Here is a 22,066-nt window from a genome sequence, read left to right as displayed (position 1 = left end):
CAGTTCGGTGATGTGGCTTAGGTTATAGGCTCCCCATTTGGGACAGAGCCCATGGGCTGTGCCTTTTCTCTTACCTTCCCCAGCATGGTGGGTGTAAGGGTTTGGCTTGTCCCTCCCTCCTCTCCCCCCCCACACCTAGGGCAGCAGTGCTTGGGTGGACTCAGGCTTTGCTCCACCCTCCTGGGATTGTGTAGTAATTTTTGTTGGCAGAAGTGGGTCAAGGTGCAGTGACATTTGAGGACCCCTGCTCTACCTCCTATTAATGTGCAAACTAGATTGCCATGATGTTTATACATAACATGCAGCTGTATCCATAGATCACCTCCTAAAATGAAATGCATTCACTTTTCATAGCATAATAACCCCAGGAGTCTTGAGAGACAACGAGAAACAGAATGGTAAGTCAGTGACAAGACCCACAGTAATGACTGAAAATAAGATGTGCGTCCCTCCCTAAAACCTCATGCATTTTAATAACTTATTTGTTGACTGTGTTTTATAGATGAATGATTGATGAACATTTGATTTTCTCTACACATGTTCTTGAAATGCTCTGTGGCCAGTAGAAATCCTATGGCGTGTTAAGTGCTGCTGACCCTTTAAAGAGAGGCATTGTTCTGCAGTTTTGTTTGAAATCAGGCCATGGATGAGATTTCCATGTGTAATATATTGCCTCTCTGAGACTGTCTGTTAAAGCCAACAGTTTACACTATTAAAAAAGGGTGTGTATAAATAATGCAGAGACCACAGCCTCCGTAACCTTGGGAGTCTTGTATGTGCTACATTAGGCATTATCGCTCATATTCTGAGTGAAGATGTAATGCTTTTATATTCCAGGTATGTGTTTATATGTATAAATATGAGTTATTGTGATTGTTATAACTGGATTAATCACAATAAGGCTAAGAGCAGTGAAAGACAGATGCATGCTATGTTATCTGTGCTATTCTTTCCATCTTTATATTTGTGTAATTCAGTGGTTCAGCAAACATGAGAAAACAATTGTAAATTAGCCTGCTGGTATTCTGCATTGTTTAGTCATGGATTCTGCACATATCTGATACTTTATAGGTCTGCACAATCCTGCAGTATCTGTTACCAATGAGCATAGAGGACTTGATTCCTGTTGCAGCACTGATTTTATTACAATCGTGAGCATCCATTGCTGGAAAGCAAAGTTACCTACCCTCACACCTCAGTCACTATGCTGCAAGGTGTAAAGCTGTGGCCTTGATGCAAATGATCTCTGTTCATTCTAAACCAGCATCTAGTGCTTCTTCCAAGAGTCGACATCTCCCCAAACCACAGGGCAGCTGCAACATAAGTAATCTTAATAAGGCAAATTGGAATTTATAAACTACCAAGTAATATCTCACAATGTGGCACATTTATAAGGAAAGGGATAAAGAACTTGCAATTAGGGAGGTTAAGTAATGCAGGCCGTAAATTAAATAAATTCAATTAAATAAATAGTAAATGTCTTAAGAAACCTACAGAAACAGCATTGCTGTTTCAGCTCAGTCTGAATCCACAACACACTAAATGATAGCTTAGTAGCAGGTGAATTTGCCACCTTCTTGCTAGTAGATTTTTGCAGCCCCGGGAGACCTTCATCTAGGGTTTCTCTATGTCATACTATGTCACAGAATGTTAGCAGTCCCTTCAGAGGTGAGTGAGGACTGGTGGTTCCAACACATAGTGTGACTGTCAGTCCAGCTTTTTCTTTTGGGTGTCTCCAATTCAGAGTTTGTCCTCAGATGGATTCCAAAGCTCCTTCTTCAGTGTTAGCAGAAAACATGACTCTTTCTGAGAGTCTTTACCATTGTTCTTTTACAGGGTGTCAGACTCATGTTGAATTAGCATAAATAAGTGGAAAAGAAAATGCTGTTCTGTTTCAGAAAGCCATGGAATGATCCTGACTGGAGGAAGTGGTTCACTGTATTTCAAATTGCAATAAAGCTGAAATAAGTGTGGCAAGGTGCATATCAGATCTTTTAATTTCTTGAGCGGTGAGTGAGGCTGAATTTACTTATACATTGTTTGCCTTTGCTGAGGAAGAGGATTAAAAAATACCTTCACTTGGTTCTAAAATGTGTGATGAGCATTTCATTCCAAACAGGAATATAATTCATGAATAGGAGTGCATTTACCATAGGGTCCAATGTCTGGAGAGAGTGTGAAGGCCCTATATGAACAAACAAAACCATGTGACTTTGCTTTCAGCAAAGAAATACACATAATACATTGTTTGGTAGGTGAAATTGACATTGATAGCTGAGCAAGCCCCTGGAAAAGCCTTCAAATCTACTGTAAATGGACATCGTGGAAGCATGATGCAAGAAGTAGCAAAGAACAATTTTCCAAGAGAAAAAGGGAAGTTCTATCAAGAAGGCTTCTTAAGAACATGGAGGTCTCTTAGCAGAAATGTGAAAAGAAGAACAGTGCAGTTGAAATTTGCCCAGCCAGCAGGGGCATGTGCAGAGAATGAAAGCATAGCTCCTATTTCTTATTATTTTATTGTGATTAGCCAAAAACCCTGGCTGTTTTAATTACAGCTATTGTTTCTACGTGCTCTCAGACAATATGGCAGTAAAGACCCTTGAATGGCTGCATAGAAATAGTTTCTATTGCAGCATTTTAAGGGAGTGCTGGAAGTTGTTAACCATGCTCAGTAATTGTTTGAAGCTGATGTAGAAGCTTCATTGAGGGCAAGCTTTCCTCCATGTACACACATATCTCCACTCAGTAGTGAGTGATGTTAGGGGTAAAAACTAGCAGCCCTGCCCTGCATGGAGAATCTAGAGTTGCCATGGGGTAACCCAGACTGAATCTCAGTGCAGTTGCCTGTAATTTTAAAGAGGTCGAAGTGACTGAGAGAGGGACCACACCATAAAGGAGGAATCCCAGACTGGAGATCAGAAGTCATATACAGGCCCATATGCAGGAATTTCTATGTGAGGTGTGTTTTTTTTTATAAATGTGGACTGCAAGGGCATGAAATGCAGCCTCCATAGTCCCCCAAGTAAGCAGGGAAATCAGCCCCAGCCTTACCCTGGCCAGCCAGAATATGCAGGAGGGAGGCATGGGCAGTGTGCCACTCCTGCCTTCCCCTGGCTGGCTGGAGCATGTTTACTTAGGGGACTACGGGGTGGTGCTTTTGCACCCTTTACACCCCACCTGCATACGGGCCTGCTATATCATTAAACCAAAGACAGCAAGTGAGCTTAACAGCTACAGTCATTGTCAATTTGTTTTCTTTCTTACTTGAAGGTTAATATGTGCCCACTATTGGGAATGCTGAAAAACTGGTTATGTACAGTGTCATACAGAATGTTGTATTTAATTGTCAGTGTAATGTCTCAAGAGCCTATATTAAAGCAGAAGATCTCCATTTTCAGAAGTCCCTGTATTTTTAGTAAGGTACGTGTAGACACAAACACACACGCACAGGCTTTGCTTACACTGTAGGGTTTTTGCACAAGAAGCTTTTTGCAGAAGAGATCTTCCACAAAATCTTCTTGTGCAAAAGCACGTCCACACCTCAAAAGCACATTGCAAAAGTGATGTGCTTTTGCACAAGAGAGCGTCCACACAGCATGGACACTCCTGCTCAAGAAAGCTCAGATTGACATTAATAGAATGGCCATCAGAGTAGCTGTGCTTTTTTGAATAGGCTTTTTTTGTGCAAGAAACCCCTGCGGAACATCTACACCTGCCTTTTTGTGCAAGAGCTGTAGCGTGAAAAGGAGTTATTCTTTGTCGAAAGAGGAATAACTCTGCTGGCAAAAGTCCTCTGTCCTTTCGATGTACTGGTTTTGTTTGTTTGTTTGTATGTTTTCTTTGGTTGGTTGGTTGGTTGGCTTTTGCACAAAAATGCACTTTAGGTGTGGACACTGACGGTTTTTATGCAAAAAAGGCCATTTTTGCGCAAAAACCTTGTAGTGTAGGCATAGCCACAGAGTCTAGTACCTGTGTCACCTTCATCATTTTAAAGGAAAATACATTTCTAATTAGGCTGCATTGTAACTGCTGTGTTTTAACACATTTTGTTTGTTTTGTTTTGTGGGGTTTTTTTAATTATCAACTGTTTGTGCAACCGTCTTAATGTCCTGGAAATACTGACAATGAATCCTATTACAATTTCCACTTTTAGTATTGAGAGGCTTCCTACAGAAAATCCAGCTGTAGTCTCTTTCAAGGATAGAAATTCATGGTCTATGCAAAGACTTTGTCAGAGAAGGGAATGCCGTAGCACAGAATTGATAAGTAAATTGACCTATCTACCCTCTGTGTAGGTTAAAAAAGAATGAAGTACATTGAGAGTAGGTCAGCTGAAATAAAAATGACAGTACATACTGTGATGCCTCTTTCCTGTCTCCTGACAGTAATCACAAACAGGGTTGGCCTGTTAATCTCAAGATTTAGGGAACTGTGATTGGCTTAAAGTAGATTCCAGATAGAAGCATTGTCATTTGTAAATCAACTTTTAAGGAAAGGAGCCATAGATGTACATTGGAGCAGCCCAGCCGCAACAGTCGACTAACAGTGGAGCTAGGAAAGGGCGGCCGTATTGCACAACGGGGACAAAGGAGAGCAGAGAAAGAGAGAGAGGAAGAACACAACAGAGGAGGCATAGAAAGGAAGGGGGGGGAAGACACACGTAACTTTTGAAGCACAGGAGAGGAGGCCGAGAGTAAACAAGAGAAGGCTAGATTACCTAACATGCAGTAGGCAGATGGAGAGTGAAATGGTGGGGGTGAGGGAAGAAGAGCAAAAAGTGGCCACCCCAGTTAATAGCCAGCACAGAGCGTAGATACTTCTATACCACAAAACAACACTACAGGTAGACTGAGGAAGCGGGAGGTAACCCACAATGGGGGGGAGAGAAGGGGAACGAAAGCAGTCCAAGTACAACGGGCACGAGGACAACAGGGAGAGAAGGAGGAAAGGGAGAAGAGGGTCAAAAGGCAGGAAAGGCAGATCGAAAGGCTAAGAGGCACAACTCAGGGCAGAAAACAGGGGCACCTATCCTCTATAACCAACCGTCACTAAGGGCAAAAGAGGGAGGGAAGACATGTTATACCTCCCAACGGCCATTAGGGGGCAACACAGGGGGTGAGGGCCATTGTTCTGACCAGGTAGGTCAGAAAAGTTGCAATCCTCTACTATGAGAAAGGCAAGGTGTATAGGAGCACATCTAGAGTTGAGCTGACAGCTTGGGGGTGTGGACTGTGGTGTTTATTAGCCACTTTTTGCAGCTTTCTGAACCTCGGGGTTCCAGCTCAGATCGAAGGAGCAACTTAGAATATGTCTACACTCCTTATGGTGGTATAACAAGTATATTCTCTGCATTCACCTCCTGGCATGGGTATTAAAAGCAGTATAGATGGAGAAAGCGCTACATGCCCAAAATGTGCCTGACATATTTTTAGCAGTGTAGTGTTCTGCTCTTCACTGCGGTGGATAGCCCACATAACCAATGTTACACTACTAGTGCAGACAAGGCTTTAGAGCAGCCTCAAGTTTGTTCTATGTTGTTATAATCCTCAAGGGGTTGTTCAGTATCAGCTCACTGGACAGCAGCAATACTCCTTCCTTCTGGCCCTGCCCTCCTACCATGAGCAGTTCATCAAATGGCCAAGTAATCCATCTTTTCATTTGCTTTGCACTGCTGGAGCAATACAAAGCCTGAGGAAGAGAGGCCAAGATCAAGCCCTCACTGGCATAAATCACAAGTGAAATGACCGTGGGGTGGTTCAGTCACATTTTAGTGCTAATGTATAGCAGCCTTAAACAATCATAGGATTAAACAAAGACTTTCTGCCGTGCTATGGATACACCCAAAGCCAGCACTTAAATAGCAGCACGGTTGCTGGTAAGAGCGGAGAGGCAGAATTCTGCAAAAAAAGTTGCTTTCTACCTGCCTGCCAGCATAATGCCAGCCTCTTGCCAAAACCGTCAATTTATCAGTGTGATCAGCATCTTATAGTTACTAAATGTAAAATACCTATCAAAAGGTACACAATGTGCTGACTTGCCTGCATATAGTCAAAAGACAGTGTTCATTCAGTACTGGATGCTCTTTGGATCTGAATCTTTTTCTATGGACTAAAAGTTAATGGACCCCCCCCCCAAACTGATGTTGATCCATAACAAAGCTAACGCGCAACTTGCCAGTTTGTGCTGCTGATTGCTACATGTCTGTAACAACCTTTTGTTAGTGTTGTCAGAGTGTGTGTGTGTGTGTGTGTGTGTGTGTGTGTGTGTGTGTGTGTGTGTGTGTGTGTATAGTTACACATACATATATACAGCTGGAGTGAGAATAAAAAAAGGAAAAGAGGACTCACATTTCCATTTCAACCTTTATAAAAGGTTTTTGCAGCTTTTCTCTTTTCCATGCTCACAATGTTGAAAATATAGTAAGAATAAAAGCAGCTCTCCAGCTTGTGATGCACAGCTGTGGAACAGCCCTGGGCTTTCAGGGATGACATTTATGGCTGACATCAGGTCTGAGTATTTGCATTGGATTTTAGTGTCAGCATTGGAGGTGGGGCTTAGAAAGGATTCTGTTTTCTGTTTCTCATCTAGCGAAGAGGCAGCTCTGCCTGGAAAGATACTAATTTCCCCCCATTCTGCTATCCTGCTTGGATCTGACTCCTCCCTCCTGCAGCTCTGTACAGTGAAGGCTGAATCCAAGAGCTTCTCATTCTTTACTATGTTTCTTCCTGAACCAGTAGGTCTTGAGTATACCTGCCTTCATTTCAACTGAACTCTCGAGTAAAGCATATTGTCTGCTATCTGTCAATAGCGATATGTTATTAACTTAATCATCCTCTTGCACTGGGAAGGATTATAAAGAACCAGCTCAAACTCCAAAGTGTTTTAAGGAGGAATTGCTTTTTTGTCATCATCGTCTGCTCTTTGGTACTTGTGTTAATGTTTCCCTTGATGGAGCCTGCTTTGTGCATATGAATTATCCTGGAGGTAGAGGAGACACACAGCTGAATGTATCCCGATCAAGTGTCAAAAAGGACAACAAAGAGGAAACTTGCTATGTGGAGCGGTTATGATTCATCTGATGAAAACTTGCAGAGCCGGTGAGAAGGCAAAATAAAATCCCTAACAACCATGTCAGTAACACCTAGTCTTTTCCCCCTGAATGGGACCAGTCTCTCTACTGAAAATCATGGCATTATGGATATACCCAAAGGACAAAGAACTTTGAATATCTTTCTTTTTTGCTTGACGTTTATAATTACACTCATTACTCTGCTGGGCAGCATTTATTCACTGGTTTCCTTACTGAAAATTCAAAACAAAACCACACTTTCAATGATTGTGACTTCTTTGTCTGTGGATGATTTGATAAGTGTAGTGCCAGTGACTATCTTTATGTTCATGCAGTGGTCAAATGAGACGCTCCCCCAGCCTCTATGCACCACATCAGCCCTGCTTTATCTATTTCAGGGCATTTCTAGCAATCTGAAAGGTACTCTTATAGTTTCTTACAACTTCTACGCGATCAATAAAACTGTGATGTGGACTCAGTGGATCTCCAAGCGGCCAGTGAGCATGATATGGGCCATTCTCACGATCTGGATTGTCAGCTTGCTGGTGTGCATTTTGCCTCTCTGTGGTTGGGGCACCTATGTCCCCACCTCCTGGGGTTGCCTCACTGACTGGACCAGTTCCTATGTCCTGTTTTTATTCATTGTCTACTCACTGTGCTTCTGCCTTCTCACCGTGCTTTCTGTCCCTTTGACTTACCAGCTGCTGTGCTCAGATGAGCAACAGCATCTTTATGTCGATTACCAGGAAATCACCCGAGGCTATTTCACCCCTGGGACGCCCCCAGTCTGTAGCACCACCCCATCCCTTTCTCTCGAGGACCCTGTGGATAAAACCCTGAAGCATTTCCGAAGTGCCTGTCCCAGCTCGGAGATAGTATTCAGGCAAAGCCCAGCTGAGAGCTGTGGGCTGGACCCCCATTGCACAAACAGTGCACAGAGCAGGAGCTGCACTGTGGAGTTTGCTCAGAAACGATTCTCACTGATTCTTGCACTGACAAAAGTCATTCTCTGGCTCCCGATGATGGTAAAAAGTCAGAATTCTTTGTATCTTTTAATGATTTATTTACATACAGAGTGGGTTTGTGTGGCATTAATTGAAACAGAGATGCATGCTAGTCATCCAGCAATTATGAACAGTGTAAACCAGACCCATAGAAGTCATTTCAAACAGAGCTCTGTGTGTGTATATATTTATCTAGCTTTCATCAGGATTGATACAAAATCAGTGCACTGTAAAAATGAAAAGCCAGATTCATCATTGTTATTCCAGTTTTATATCAGTGTTACTCCAATGAACCCAGCATAGAGCTAGACTAATGGTATGAGTAAATCAGGTTCAAGGTTTTGTGTTTCAAGCAATCTGGGAAGCATGAGGCTGATTCTCTGATATCTGTGAGTTTACTAAGGCAGTTTTTTTCCCCTCTAGCCTCATGGTTCTGAGTCACGCCCTTTGCCAGTCATTGCTGAATAAGAAACTGAAGCTTGTCTAAGATGTGATGATGAATATTTATGTCTTTGTAATTATTGAAGCATTATTACATTTTGTTGCAATATATGGAAAGGATAAATATAACAAAGGATAACAAGTGAGCTAGGCATATTGACATGTTGGGAATTGTTCAGTATCGTCTTTGACCTATGGATGTGTTTGGACTCAGCCTCTCAGCTTCTTTCCATAAAGAATAAGAATTTATAATGTGTGTGAAGCCCAATCTTGGTTGGTACTGAGTGCTCTCAAACCCCATTGACTTTGAGAGAGGAGCATACTCAGCACCTCACCGGATTGGCTCAGTCATCCCTAAGAATTGCTTGGAATCGGAGCTGCTTCTTTGGCAGATTTCATATATCAATATTTATCATTTCCTTTGCAGCATAAGGTATTCTGAAAAATACAGGGACAGACAGGGAGAGGGACTGTATGAGCACATTTGTCTTCTAGCATCTGTCAAAGCCACAAAGCTAAGCAGGAAATGAATGAAAATCTGTGACCTCTATTTCTGTCACATTAACAACGGGATGTTTTTGTTATTCCTGGAAATACAGTGTGTGACTGAAGTGATTTAATTTCTGCCTTTCAGATACAGATGGCTGTCCAGCACATAGTTGGTTTTCAAAGCCTTTCCTTTGAGACTTTCAGTTTTCTGCTGACTTTACTAGCTACCACGGTCACCCCTGTGTTTGTTTTATCAGAACGCTGGATCCACCTGCCTTGTGGTTGTATCATTAACTGCAGAAGAAATGCATATACCATTTCTTCAGAAGAAAGGAAAAGTAAGTGCAGAAGGTTGAAGGATGGGATATTGTCTCAAGTGATGTTCCATATAGCAACAGACTGTTAGAATAAATTTTATAGTAGATTGCATAGATAGTTGTCTGTAACAGTCACAATACTCCACTCCCGTAGCACATTTCATGTGAGGATCTGAAAGATTTTCATAATCATTAATTTAAAAAAGCCTTGCAACATCCCTGTGAAATGGGTAGAGAGCATTATTAGTCCAGTTTACCGCCAGGGAAATTGAGGCACACAGACAGTAATTGACTGCCCAAGGCCACACAGTGAGTCATTGTCAACCCTTTTAAAAGAAACTAGGAGTTCAAACTCTGACACCTTCATTAGTCTCTGGACAACATTCCCTCCCTAAAAATACACCTGCCAAAATATGGCATGCATTAATAAAGTACATTGACTGTGCTAAGTATATTTTAAAGCAAGGCAAAAATACATCTGAATTCTGAGTGACTTCATGTCCCTGAATTACAGGAATTTTGTCAATGAAAGAAAAGGCCATTCAGGTCCTACTACCCACATATCCATCAACCAGCCACTCAGAGGCTGTGGGTGTTGACAGGACAACAAAGGCTGTGATTCTATGGGGAGCCAAGTGCCCTGAACTCCCATTGACTTCATTTGGAGTTAAGGGTGCTTGTTAAACCTCCCATTTCCCCCATGTTTGTTCACATATTTCAGACACTTCCCTTTTTCCACATGTGAGATTGAAGGTTTTCAATTCCCAAGAATAATCTTCCAGATCTTCCCCCCACCCCTGCCAGTGTTTAACCCTGCTGGGCCTCCATGGAGAGCTCACTGAAAGGATCCAGCTCAGCATTTACCACATGCAACAGAGGCTCTGGCACTGCTCTCAATGAGCCTTCTTTGGCTGTCCCTTCTTTCCAGTCTGTCCATCTTCCCATCTCTGCTGCTCACATACCTTACTCCACTAAAGATGCAGCTGTGCTTGGCAGGCAGCTTCCATCAGCGAGCACGCATGAGAGTGCAGAAGTACGGAGAACATTCCCACTCCCCCTCTGTCTACATCATGGGTATGTCTACACTACCCTGCTAGTTCGAACTACCGGGGTAATGTAGGCATACCGCACTTGCAAATGAAGCCCGGGATTTGAATTTCCCGGGCTTCATTTGCATAAGCGGGGAGCCGCCATTTTTAAAACGCCGCTGGTTCGAACCCCGTGCAGCGCGGCTACACGGGGCTTGAACTAGGTAGTTCGGAATAGGAATCCTAGTCTGTAGACATACTCCATCATATTCCCCTCCCTGTCCAGAGCCCCAGAAGTTATGCAGAGATAGTGTTCCATGGCTCTTCCAGTCTGCAGTAATTAAATGGTAGGACATGTATACACTATCGGCAGATTTCTCTAATTGTGTTGGCCATTTGATGCCTCAAGCAGTGGGACAAGACATCTCATTGTTTGACCCCATATATTTAAAATATGTACTGCAATATCTCCACAGCCACTGAAAGAAAAAATTGTATTTCCTGACCCTTATACCAGTTGCTAGTGCAAAGGTAACTTGGAAGTATTGAAGATTATAGTATGTTAACAAATAAGAACACAGTATAGAAATGAGTTCAAATCAACTTCTGATTAACAAAAGTCTGTGTATGATGACATACCTGTACCCTAGTGATTGGTTCAGAGCTGTTATGGAATCACAGCTGTAAACACACTTAAAAGTTTTTAAATAAATATCATCTTATAAATAGGAATCCTAGTTTTCTGTGATGAATAACCACAGAAATGTAAGGATTTTTATGATCAAGGTGAAACATTGAACTTTAGTTTCCCAAGCCATAAAATGCAATGGAACTCCATTTATCCACTCTGACCAGGGGCAGATCAGTCTATAATTCAGAAAATTCACTGAATGAGCAAAGAACATCAGCCTTAGGCTGTCAACCTTGCGTGGGGCCATCAGCCAGAGTCACCTGGGGTTGTCAGTCCTGATTTGATTAATACTGAGAGCTGGATAATGGAGGCTTGAATAAAGTGTTCTGCTGAGCATGGTTTTTTTTCCCCTCATAATGTAAAAACTAAAAATTCTTTGTGAAAATGCAAATTCTGGGGCAAACAGATTTCTAGGATCCCTAATTATAAAGAATTAAATATGAAGAGAGAAAATTGATATTTTTAATAAAACTTCATTGTTCTTGTGGTGGTCTTCAAATATGTAAGTACAAGATAGGGAAACTGCTGATATGTCTATGAATATATCTCTGAGTTCTTTTAATACTAGGAATCACTCTTCAGGTTTGTGGCTAAAGTCCTTCCATTAGAATTTCCTGATGTTTATATGTAATTTTGTAGCTTTTAGTTCCTTGTGTAGTATCTTTGATTTCCCCCACACTTATCTGAATAGTAGAAAGAAGTTTTGAATTAATAAGGCTAAAATGAAAATATAATTTCCCACTGTTTTTCTAAGAGAAGTGCTGGTTATTAAAATATGTAATGATGCTTAAAATATCTAGTAATATCCACTCAAGGGTCTCTGATTATAGTACACTTGATATAATCATGCACATACATGTGTGTATATGCATATGTGCCTGATTTCATGGGACAGCTTAAAACTGATTAAACATCTTGCAAAAATAATAATTATAGAAAATTAAGGAATAAAAATGTGCTAAAAGAAATTAATTTATCTGTACCTGTTAAATCTCTATAAATCTATACTAAATGTGTTATATTAAGGGAAACTAACACAAAGAAGGGAGTGGAATTTAAGTCTTTGTCAGTATTATCATGGAAAATAACATTAATAGAAAAAATGGTCACTTCCATTATCTTTAATTTAGGATTCATAGTGATGCAATTACATTCACATACAATAATTACAATAGTTTTCTGTAGTAGCCCTTCAGCAGAGATAACTACTTGCACATGTAGGGCCTGATCCATAGAAAATTAAAGTCAGTAGAAAGACACTCATTGACATCAATTTGTTTAGAATTATACTGTTGTTCCCTATACACACCCATTGACGGGTTCACTCCTGATTCTCATCAGAGTAAATGAGAAGAGAACAAGTTCCATGATCAACATAAAAGCACCTTTTGAGTGAACTTTTTGGCTGAAATTCTTTCTGATTTGGAGGCTTCCTTCAAATCCAAACCAACTTTTAACTCCTTTTACAAGCAGAGTGAGTGCAATTCACCAAGAAAAGATTCATTCTAGATACAGCTTTGCTCTGAATCTAATATAATATCAACAGAGCTTAGCTTATGATGATAATAAAGAAACAATTATATAGTTAAATAAATAGAAAATGTTTTGTTTTAGGGTGTTCATGCTAAAGGCTATTCAAGGTTTTTAACAGAGTAATTGAGTTTGTGATTTCACAGTTAATGTCTGTTAAAAATAGAATCTATAGGCTGATTAAGGTACTTCTTTATAAATGGTTCTCTGTATTTTGTTTCTTAAAATATTCTTATGTAGATTTTATAGGAAGATGCTTTCATGATTTGATAACAGACACACCTTTAATTACTGTATCAAGTAGTATGAAAAGGGGAACATCAGGGGGAAGAAATGGAGGGGATTTATGGTAGAGGAGAGAAGTAATTAGGAGGATATGTGAAGGTACAGCACTCTTACCTTATTTCCTAAACTACTATATCAGCTAAAATAAATAGCCAGAGTGCTGATATTAGCATGTAATTCTATATACAGACTATATATATATATATATATATATATATATATATATATAAATCGCTTTATGAAGGTAAGATGATTATAGAATTAATTCACATACATGATTGTTTTCTAATGTCAAAATCTATTTTTCTTATTTGCCTGTTGGCACTGAAGAACAGTTCTGATTGATTCTCAGAAGAACTTAGGGAGGTTGTGGAATTACTGCAGGTTTTTAAGAACAGGTTTGACAAACACCTTCAGGCATTGTCTAGATATTGCTTAGCTCTACCTCAGTGCAGGGGACTCGACTCAATGACCTATTGAGATCCTTTCCAATCCCACTTTTCTTTTATTTAAAGTATATTTTTCTGAAAGCATGCTATGTTATCTTTTTTGATTTTGGAGAATTTTTCATTAGCTGAAACTGAGATATATTGCAAAATGAGCCATAATATGGGTATTTACTTCTAGTATGACTTTGATAAGGCTTTGTAAATTCTGTTATTTCAAAATGATGGGCAAAACTATTCCCATTTTCTGACACAGCCACCTTCAGAACATAGAAATTCTACCATGCTTTGACAAAGGAATGAATAAGCTAATTATCCAAGTGCCTATAATGAATAAGCTAATTACCTGAGTATATAATGCTAGGGTTAGTGTTTAATTTTCCATAATAATTCATACATTATGGGTAGCAAAAATTTTATTGTTAAAAGTAACCAACTTGTACTTTAGTTTTAAATTTACAGGCAAAATTAGGCATTTTACATTTTCTACTTGTCCTTCTTGTATGCGAATTTTTTATATTTTAATCACAGAAGCTTTTCCCTTTCTGTTTAGCAAAAAGGAGGGGGTTTGAATTCAATCTGTCATTTCAACAAGGTTATGGAATCTACAAAATATCCCATGAAAACCAAAACCACCTCCATGATGATGATGATGATGATGATAACTCTATATCATATCACAACCTGATGAACTATGACTGTGACAACACAAAAGAATCTCAGAAAGATAGCAGCAAAATCCTTAAATCAGCCAAAATTGAGTTCAGCACCATACCCATAGAGGATAGCTCCATGTTTAAAGATTTCAACAAGGGCAAAAGCATGGAGACAGAACAAGAAGTTGGCAAGGACAAAAGCATGGAGTATCTTCTTTCTGACAAAATGGGGCCCTTTAAAAGAGAGGAGGTCAGAAACTTTGACAAATCCACATTTTTTGAAGCACAGGAAAGAAGACTGTCTCATGAGGAGAGCCGCAAACCGGAACTCTCAGATTGGGAATGGTGCAGGAGCAAATCTGAAAGGACCCCTCGTCAGGTAAAGTACGGTTTTATTCTTTATTACATTTTTCTTCTTTTGAAGAGTTTTTAAAAATAGTGTCTTGTTTAAAAAGCTTAAAATACATTTATAATTTTGTTGAAAAATTCCCTTCCGCTCAATCATTTGTAATAATAATACGAAATGGGTTCTAATTCTAAACATTTTAAAGACATATTTTGGCAGCTTCTTCTCACCTCCCATCTATTTTCTAACTTTTCTCTGAGAATCGTGTTCCATATACACCAGTAATCCTGGATTTCCCTTATGTAAATTACAGCATGTGTTGAGGTGATACACTATAATGAACAGTTCAGGGTGAAAGGTTTTAAATTATTTTAATCTTTCACAGAGACAAATACTTCTATTAAACAAAGGATCACCTTTTCAAAACCAGTTTTTAAATGTGTCAACATCTTTTTGTGCCTAAATTTTGGATGGGAAAAATGTGTAAGCATGAAATATGAATATACAGAAATACAGGAGTGAAGAATGTCTGTGCAGAAATTGGTGTGGCTAATTTTAGCTGTTCAGTGAAGGCCTCTAAAAACTGACCCACAAGTTCAAATCTCAGCTAATTCACCTCTGATGTGTTAACTCTCTATAAAGGGAAGCAAAACTAAACATATTTCAAATCTCTAAAATAAGTGTTCATACATTTAATTCACAATTAAACAACATACAGAAGCTTTTTTTAATGGTTTAAGCTTTTGCATGTGTAGCTTTCCCTATGAGACTCTTCTGTGTGTAAGAATGGCTGCATTAAACATATAAGGCAAGATTATGGCCCATGCTATATGCTTGCACTGGTGAGTAAAGGACATAAGGAGCCTACTTCTTCTTCTGACCTTGCTATCCATATTGAGAATAGAAGCACAGAGGAAAAGCAGCTGCCATCAGTCTCCTCCCACTCTGGTGGGCAGGGAGTGGGTGGAGCCTTGAATCCCCCTCCCTCAACACACCAGAGAGGGCAGCTGTGCTGGCACAGAGAGGGATGTAAGTTGTACTGGGAAAGGGGCTGGCACATATTACTTCCTTTATGCAGCAAGAGAGCAGCAGGATCTAATTGACTCTGACACTAGTTGCTCTTACTTAGAGCAGACTGTCAGATTGGAATCTAGCTCATGATGTGTATTTTATCAGAAAACCCAAATGAAATATGATATATCCTTTGAGCAACATGCCAGGCATTTATTTATTCATACAACTGAGTGAAGTGCAGTTGGTTGTGGATTTCAATATGGGTATTAAGATTACTGTTCTTTCTGACCTGGAAGATTGCAAGTCTTAGTAGGATTATCTCTTTGTGTGCTTTATAATTTGGACAGTTACCAACAACAAGCAGTCATCAGGAACTGGTTAGTATCTAGAGCACTGTGGTTCAAGATAAACTCTTTGTGTCATTTTTAGTTTAATTATCTGTTTACATTTTCATAAACTGGTCTCCTATTGCCCTATAGATATAGGGCCTGATTTTGCTCTCACATTCAGTTTACATTGGTTTAATTTCATTGACTTTAATGCAGTTAATTATGGCTGAGAGTAGAGTAAGAGGAGCATAGGATGTAAAACTGGACTGGTCCTGATCCTGCAAGCTGATGACTCATGCCTGCAGAGAGTCCCACTGAAGTCATTCTACTTTCTGCATGGTGGCTGGGATCTGTCCACATGGATCAATTTGCATAACTGAGGCCTACATGCTCCCTCTTCCACATGCCCATCTCCCATTTGTGTACTCTCTGCCATACTGATAACACCAAAAACTGTTACATAAAATGAATACAGATCTCTATAACATGGTGACGTTTTGCTCTGGGAACTTCATTTCCGATGCCACTGCACATTCTTGGGCTACTTACAACTCACAGCTGTATCTACAATGCAAACAATAGTGAGCAATTGTTGTGACTCAATCCTGTCTCCCCCCAACTGTCCAGTATACAGTCCAGAGACTCTTCACATGTTGAGCTGTGGAAAACATCCCTGGATAGATTTAAGGAGGCATAAAGCGTAGTGCATGTGGTGTTGTTGCACAACACCATGATCTACCTATAGATACATCTTCTCTTGCTCAGAGTGTAATCTGCACAGTGATTTTGGCCTGCCCTAAATAATGCCAACAATGATATTTTATGCACCCATTTTCAAGTGACCCCGCCCCCAGAGTTTCTTGGAGGGGATCATTGCCTACCTTGTTTTCTGGCTGATAATCATTACTGTAAATTGGTCCCAAGATACCTTTTAAATATCAGTTTTGCCTACTCTCTTTAAGATGTCACCTAGCTCCTTCGGTTAGATTCTGGAGGATGTGATCTAGAGATGAGATGGTCAAGAAAGAGCATATGTAAAGGAAGGTAGTGCAAAAAAAAATACAGAGCTTTCTTCATTACTGAATGATTGATTAATTTGATCCGTTATTTTATTTGATTGAAACCTCAGAGATCAGATCCCTTGGTTGTGTAAATAACAAAATTTCTGACCTTTATTCTGATTGCATTTGACACTAAGGAGTGCATAATTAGTTCCTTGGCCATAGGAAAAACACCATTTAATAAAGGTAGTCTCCTACTGGCTTTTCTACTGGATTGTAACACTGAAGAAAAACAAGAATCTCTCTCCTTAAATTAACACTCAAACTATTATACATACAATGGAAGATTAGAATGCTGAAGATAGATGGTTAAAATTTAAAAAGCTTTGTACAGTATCGGTGACATTACTGGGCTATGAGAATTATTACAGGACCATTGCCCTCCAGAGGTCACACAAATATAACAATCAGTTGCCTTTCTCAGGGATAAGAACTAGTGGAAGTTCCTGGAACACATTTCCATGGGAGGTGATAGGATTTAATTATCCCACTGCCATAAAGTGGGGGGAAAGGTTAATAAACTTCCTGGGAAGAGAAAAAAAGTCCCTGCCACACCACAGAGGGAATATCTAAACTGTCTACATGTGGAAGGAGGAGATGACAGCTAGGACTGAATAAGAAAGCAGGCCTTTAAAAAAGACAGGATTAGGTCTTGGGTGTGGTCATAGCTCCCAAAGAAGAATATGCCTTTCCTATGAGACTGCCTATAGGCGCCAGTGCTCAACAGTATGGTAGTTGAGACACTGATCTTGAACTGTTTGGGACTCCTGCTCCCATTTGTGTCCCATTCCCTGCAGAATGGGGGATATGATCTGAGTTTTCCAAAGGGCAGGATCTAACTGAGCACCATATTTGGGATCAAGAAGAAATTCTCCCTCAGGTTAGTTTGGCAGAGACACTGGAGGTTTTCACCTTCCTCTGCAGTGTGGAGCACAAGCTCTCTTACTGGCTTGAACTAGAGGAAATGGTGGATTCTCTATAGCATGGAAGTTTTTAAACCAAGATTTGAGGACTTCATTAACTCAGCCAGAACTTGTGGGCATATTACAAGAGTATGTGGGTAAAGTTCCCTGCTTGTGAGGTGCAAGATGATCATGATAGTCCCTTCTGGCCTTTAATCTAAGACCATGTCTACACTCAAGGGAAAGGTTGAATCAAGATATGCAACTCCAGCTAAGTTAATTACAAAGTTGGAGTCAACGTATCTAGATTTGAGTTTCCTCAGCATCTCCACAGAAGGAGGCCAATGGGCACAAATGTTCCTGTTGGCTTCCCTTATTCCTTGTAGGAGCAGCAGTACTGGCCACAAACAAGGTCACTCTCCGAGTTTGATTTAGCAGGTCTTTACTATACCCACTAAACTGAACTCTGGAAGATCAATCGTGCTACTGTTGATCTTCCCCAGAGTGAAGACATGGCCTAAAGGTCTGAATCAAAGGCTTTCATTACAACCTTGCATAAGACCTACAACTGGGAGGATGTGTCATTGTTTGTTTGAATCCTGAAGTCTCCAAAAACCCTGCTAGAGCTGCCATAGTGGGCTCAAGTTATATTAATGGGGGAACACATTTGGAGTTGGATGACTCCTACCTGTTCATAAAATTTCACAGAAGCCAATGGCAGTCTCCCAGATTAAAGTTAATTAAAAACTCAAGATCTGATCCTGTACCACTGAAGTCAATGGGGATTTTGGCATTGTCAGTGGTGACAGGATGTGGAGGCGGGGGGAAGGAGGAGTAGAGACATTAGAATTTGGTAAATCAGGGTCATTTTATATCCAAATGTAAACATCAGACTTGTTTGTACAAACTACAAATGGAATAAGAACAGGAATCTTGGTTTGAATAAAATGGACCATTTGAATATGTCGGGTTTACACTCCCTTTTGTTGAAATGCAAGTGTCTGATCACTCACAGCCTGCAGTGATGAACAGCTCTGTGCAAAAAGTAAATGAGAGTTCAGCAGTTTTAATGTATTGGCCTTTGCTTTACCCTCACACATCCTGGATAATCTAGCTGACAGTCAGATTGTGTGGTAGGTTTATCACTAACTCTGACTGCCCTTACGGTAGCCTCCAGTCACTCTTTCAACAAGAACTCCTCTGCTGTGTTTTTGGCTGTCCTTTCCAATTGCTCGTCTGATGACTTCTTTATAGCTAAAGCTAGCATTTCTTTGTGAAGCAGTTAGCAGTGACTGTATCTGACTGGCTTCCTTTGCCCTGAAGACTGTTTGTCACTTCTTGGACAGATTTACCACTGGCCATTGCCCAGAATCCCAATTTGTGCTTTTTCTGTCATTTTCCAAATTATACCACAGTATGTGGTTGTTAGGCTATCGTGCTTCTAAGGTCTAAAGTTCAAGATACTAATTACAGGATCTCTTTGTTTCTGACATTCAGCTCTAACTTGCAGATCTCCACAATGCTGACATTTGCCCCGCTAGGGAGATGGGCAAGACACAGAGATTCTCACAAGGATTAAAAGCAGAATCAAACTGCTGGGATCTTGGGCAGACTTGGTAGAATTGTACATGATCATGTTATTAATCATGTAGGGTATGTCTACACTTGCAGTTATTCTGGGCTTGTCAATTTCAAAAATGGCGCCTGGCCGGGAAGATGCAAATCAAGCGCGAGATTTTTAAATCCCAGGCTGGATTTGCAATTCTGAATGCCTACATTTGCAGCCCTATTTTGAATTAGGCTGCAAGTGTAGACATACCCGTAGATTGATTAATGTTTGCAAAGTCTTTGAAAAAGAAAAGTGCAGTATAAGTGCTAAACAATATTGTGCCAGGTCATCAACTAGTGTAAATCTGAACATAACTCCATTGATTTCAGTTGGGTGGGATCAGCTCTCAGATCTGTAAAGAAGGATTTTAATAACTTAGTACAAGGGACTTGTGGTTAAAAGTGAATCTTAAATATTGTTGCAACCAACTAAATGAACATATATTTGTATGTGTTGAATTCCCAAATAGCAAAGGACATGGGATACTCAGCTCAAAAACTAGTTTTGGGCTAACTTTCCAAAAACTAAATATCCAATAGTCTATGGGTTATACCAGCTGGAGCAATGGACCAGACCCATAAGCATTTGGGTAGGGGTTACCTAGTTTTAAATGTTTTATTTTTAAGTATCATTTTCCAAAGGTTCTGAAAACCAATCATTGTAAAATTTTCAAAATTGCTAAATGTTATTTGGCAAAGGGAAAGGAAACAACTTATCTGAGCATCTCCTGACTAGCTTTGTCGTACCAATTAGTTCCTGGTAATCAGGGCCAGATTAAGGTGATGAAGGGCCTAAAGCTAATGGGAGGGAAGGGCCTAAGTATGAATTACATATTGCAAAAAATTATGAAGCCATCTCTCTTTCTCTATCTCTATCTATCTAATCATAAAATTAACAATTATTTTGCTCTCACTACATTCAAACAATTTTTCCCTAGCTTTAGCTGTGGCAAAGTCATGAATGATGGATGCTATGCTTTCCTTCTCTCAGGCCTCCTTCCTCCTACTTAGTGGAGTGTTCATCTGTGAAGATAAACATTGTGACATTCCCCATCCTGCTCACCTTTCAACCTTGTGCTTCTACCTTTAGCTCTCCTCCTGTCCTATAGTGCAAAGCCAAGCCTTGCGGCAGGTGTTTCCCCCACCATATCTCACTCTGACTGAACTAGCTTTCATTATGTAAAAGAGAACAACTCAGGTGCAATATCCACTGAAGTACTAGAGTAATAGTGGGAAAATTACTTTGGGTAGCATTGTATTTCAGGTTTTCTTGCTCTAAAAACTGACTCCCAGTGTTGCACTGTCTGACCACAATGAATTACTATTTTCACATTGAACCTAAATATTATTAGCTGGATGATACCCAGACTGTGTAATAAATCTTCAGTGACTCATCACATTAGCTGAAACAAAATACAGGACTATTTTAATTGTATCCTTTGGTATATATGGTTGTGACTATTTTCTTCCACTATTTGATCTGAGGAAGTGGGTCTGGCCCACGAAAGCTCATCACCTAATAAACCATCTTGTTAGTCTTTAAAGTGCTACATAGTCCTGTATTTTGTTTCAGCTACACCAGACTGACACGGCTACATTTCATCACATTAGGTCATTCTGTCACTAAACTCTTCCACAATTAGAATCATAGTTTAGAATTGTAGGACTGGAAGGGGCCACAAGAGGTCACTAATCTGATTCCCTGCACTCATGGCATAGGTATGACCCATGTCTGCCCAGTAGGGCCTAAACAGTAGGAGGACCTAAGGCTATATAGCTTATTCGTTGAATGGTTAATCTGACTCTGTTGGTATCAGTGATGTCTGCGTAATGGGATTTTGGAGCATTCTGGAGATCAGGTATTGACAGAAAATCAACAGATCTGGTTGGCTTTATTTTCCTCTTATAGAAGGAAAGTTGCAAATTTAAAATTAGAGTGAACAAAGAACCAGAAAAATGTAATGATGTTTGTTTATTTTATAGAATGTTTTAATAATCTGGAAATGTAAGTACAGTAAACTTTGATCAGCATAGATCAACACACGTTTAGCTTTATACTGGCTATCTTATGTGCAGGAAGTCCACTGCAACTAGTCAACATGCTTTCATGTTAGCACGGAGCATGGTCTGCCATGTTGCTTCTTGTCTGAGAGTGGAAGGCAACATATTTTCACCATTTATCTAGAGCATGTGCTCCCAGCATAAGTGCCATTATCAGACAAGAATACTGTCAGTTCTGTCATTGTTTTCCTTACTGCCAGGTCAATGCTGCAGTGCTAGTTTCAAGGTCTGGATAAAATATGAAAGAAAGGCTACATAGGAAAGAGAGGAAAGCGGGCGTATGCTCAGCCACATGCTCATGTTACTTAGAACAAAATAGCTTTAAGTCCATGTTGATAAATGGCAACTCTCAGGAGCCATTAAAAAGCACTATTTTAATGCAGCATAGAAATCAAGAATGCACTTCTCTCACCCAGCTAACCTCCTTTTCCTAGTTTACTTTTTAAGGAAGCCATTAACTAATTTACTACCTTCCTTCTTCACCCAACTAGTTGCTGCGAACCAGGTCTAGTGGTTACGTAACTGCTCTTTAACAACACAGAAATAAAGAGGACTGAAGTGGAGATGAACGTAGGAGATAGCTGTGTAGAGAGTCTCTGGGTTAAGCTAAAAGGGGTAAAAAACGAGGGTGATATCATGCTAGGAGTCTACTACAGGCCACCTAGCCAGGTGGAAGAGGTGGTTGAGGCCTTTTTTAAACAATTAACAAAACTATCCAAAGCCCAAGATTTGGTGGTGATGGGGGACTTCAACTATCCAGACATATGTTGGGAAACTAACACAGCGAGG

The 22,066-nt window shown here is 40.1% G+C and overlaps 1 protein-coding gene across 2 annotated transcripts in view; it reads left to right on the top strand.

Moving 5' to 3' along the window:
- The first annotated feature begins 2,015 nt into the window (after nt 1-2,015).
- The window catches only part of GPR149 (G protein-coupled receptor 149), a 66,053-nt gene continuing 46,002 nt past the window's right edge, over nt 2,016-22,066 (top strand). For both annotated transcript variants that reach the window (XM_025184869.2, XM_006123484.4), the window contains exons 1-3: nt 2,016-8,094; nt 9,149-9,341; nt 13,854-14,335. In XM_025184869.2, the coding sequence (XP_025040654.2) occupies nt 7,129-8,094; nt 9,149-9,341; nt 13,854-14,335 (1,641 nt within the window). In that variant the 5' untranslated portion in view covers nt 2,016-7,128. The remainder of the gene's footprint in view (nt 8,095-9,148; nt 9,342-13,853; nt 14,336-22,066) is intronic.

Source organism: Pelodiscus sinensis, chromosome 10 (genome assembly GCF_049634645.1).
Source record: "Pelodiscus sinensis isolate JC-2024 chromosome 10, ASM4963464v1, whole genome shotgun sequence".
NCBI lineage: Eukaryota > Metazoa > Chordata > Testudines > Trionychidae > Pelodiscus > Pelodiscus sinensis.
This window is presented reverse-complemented; position numbering and strand designations above follow the sequence as displayed.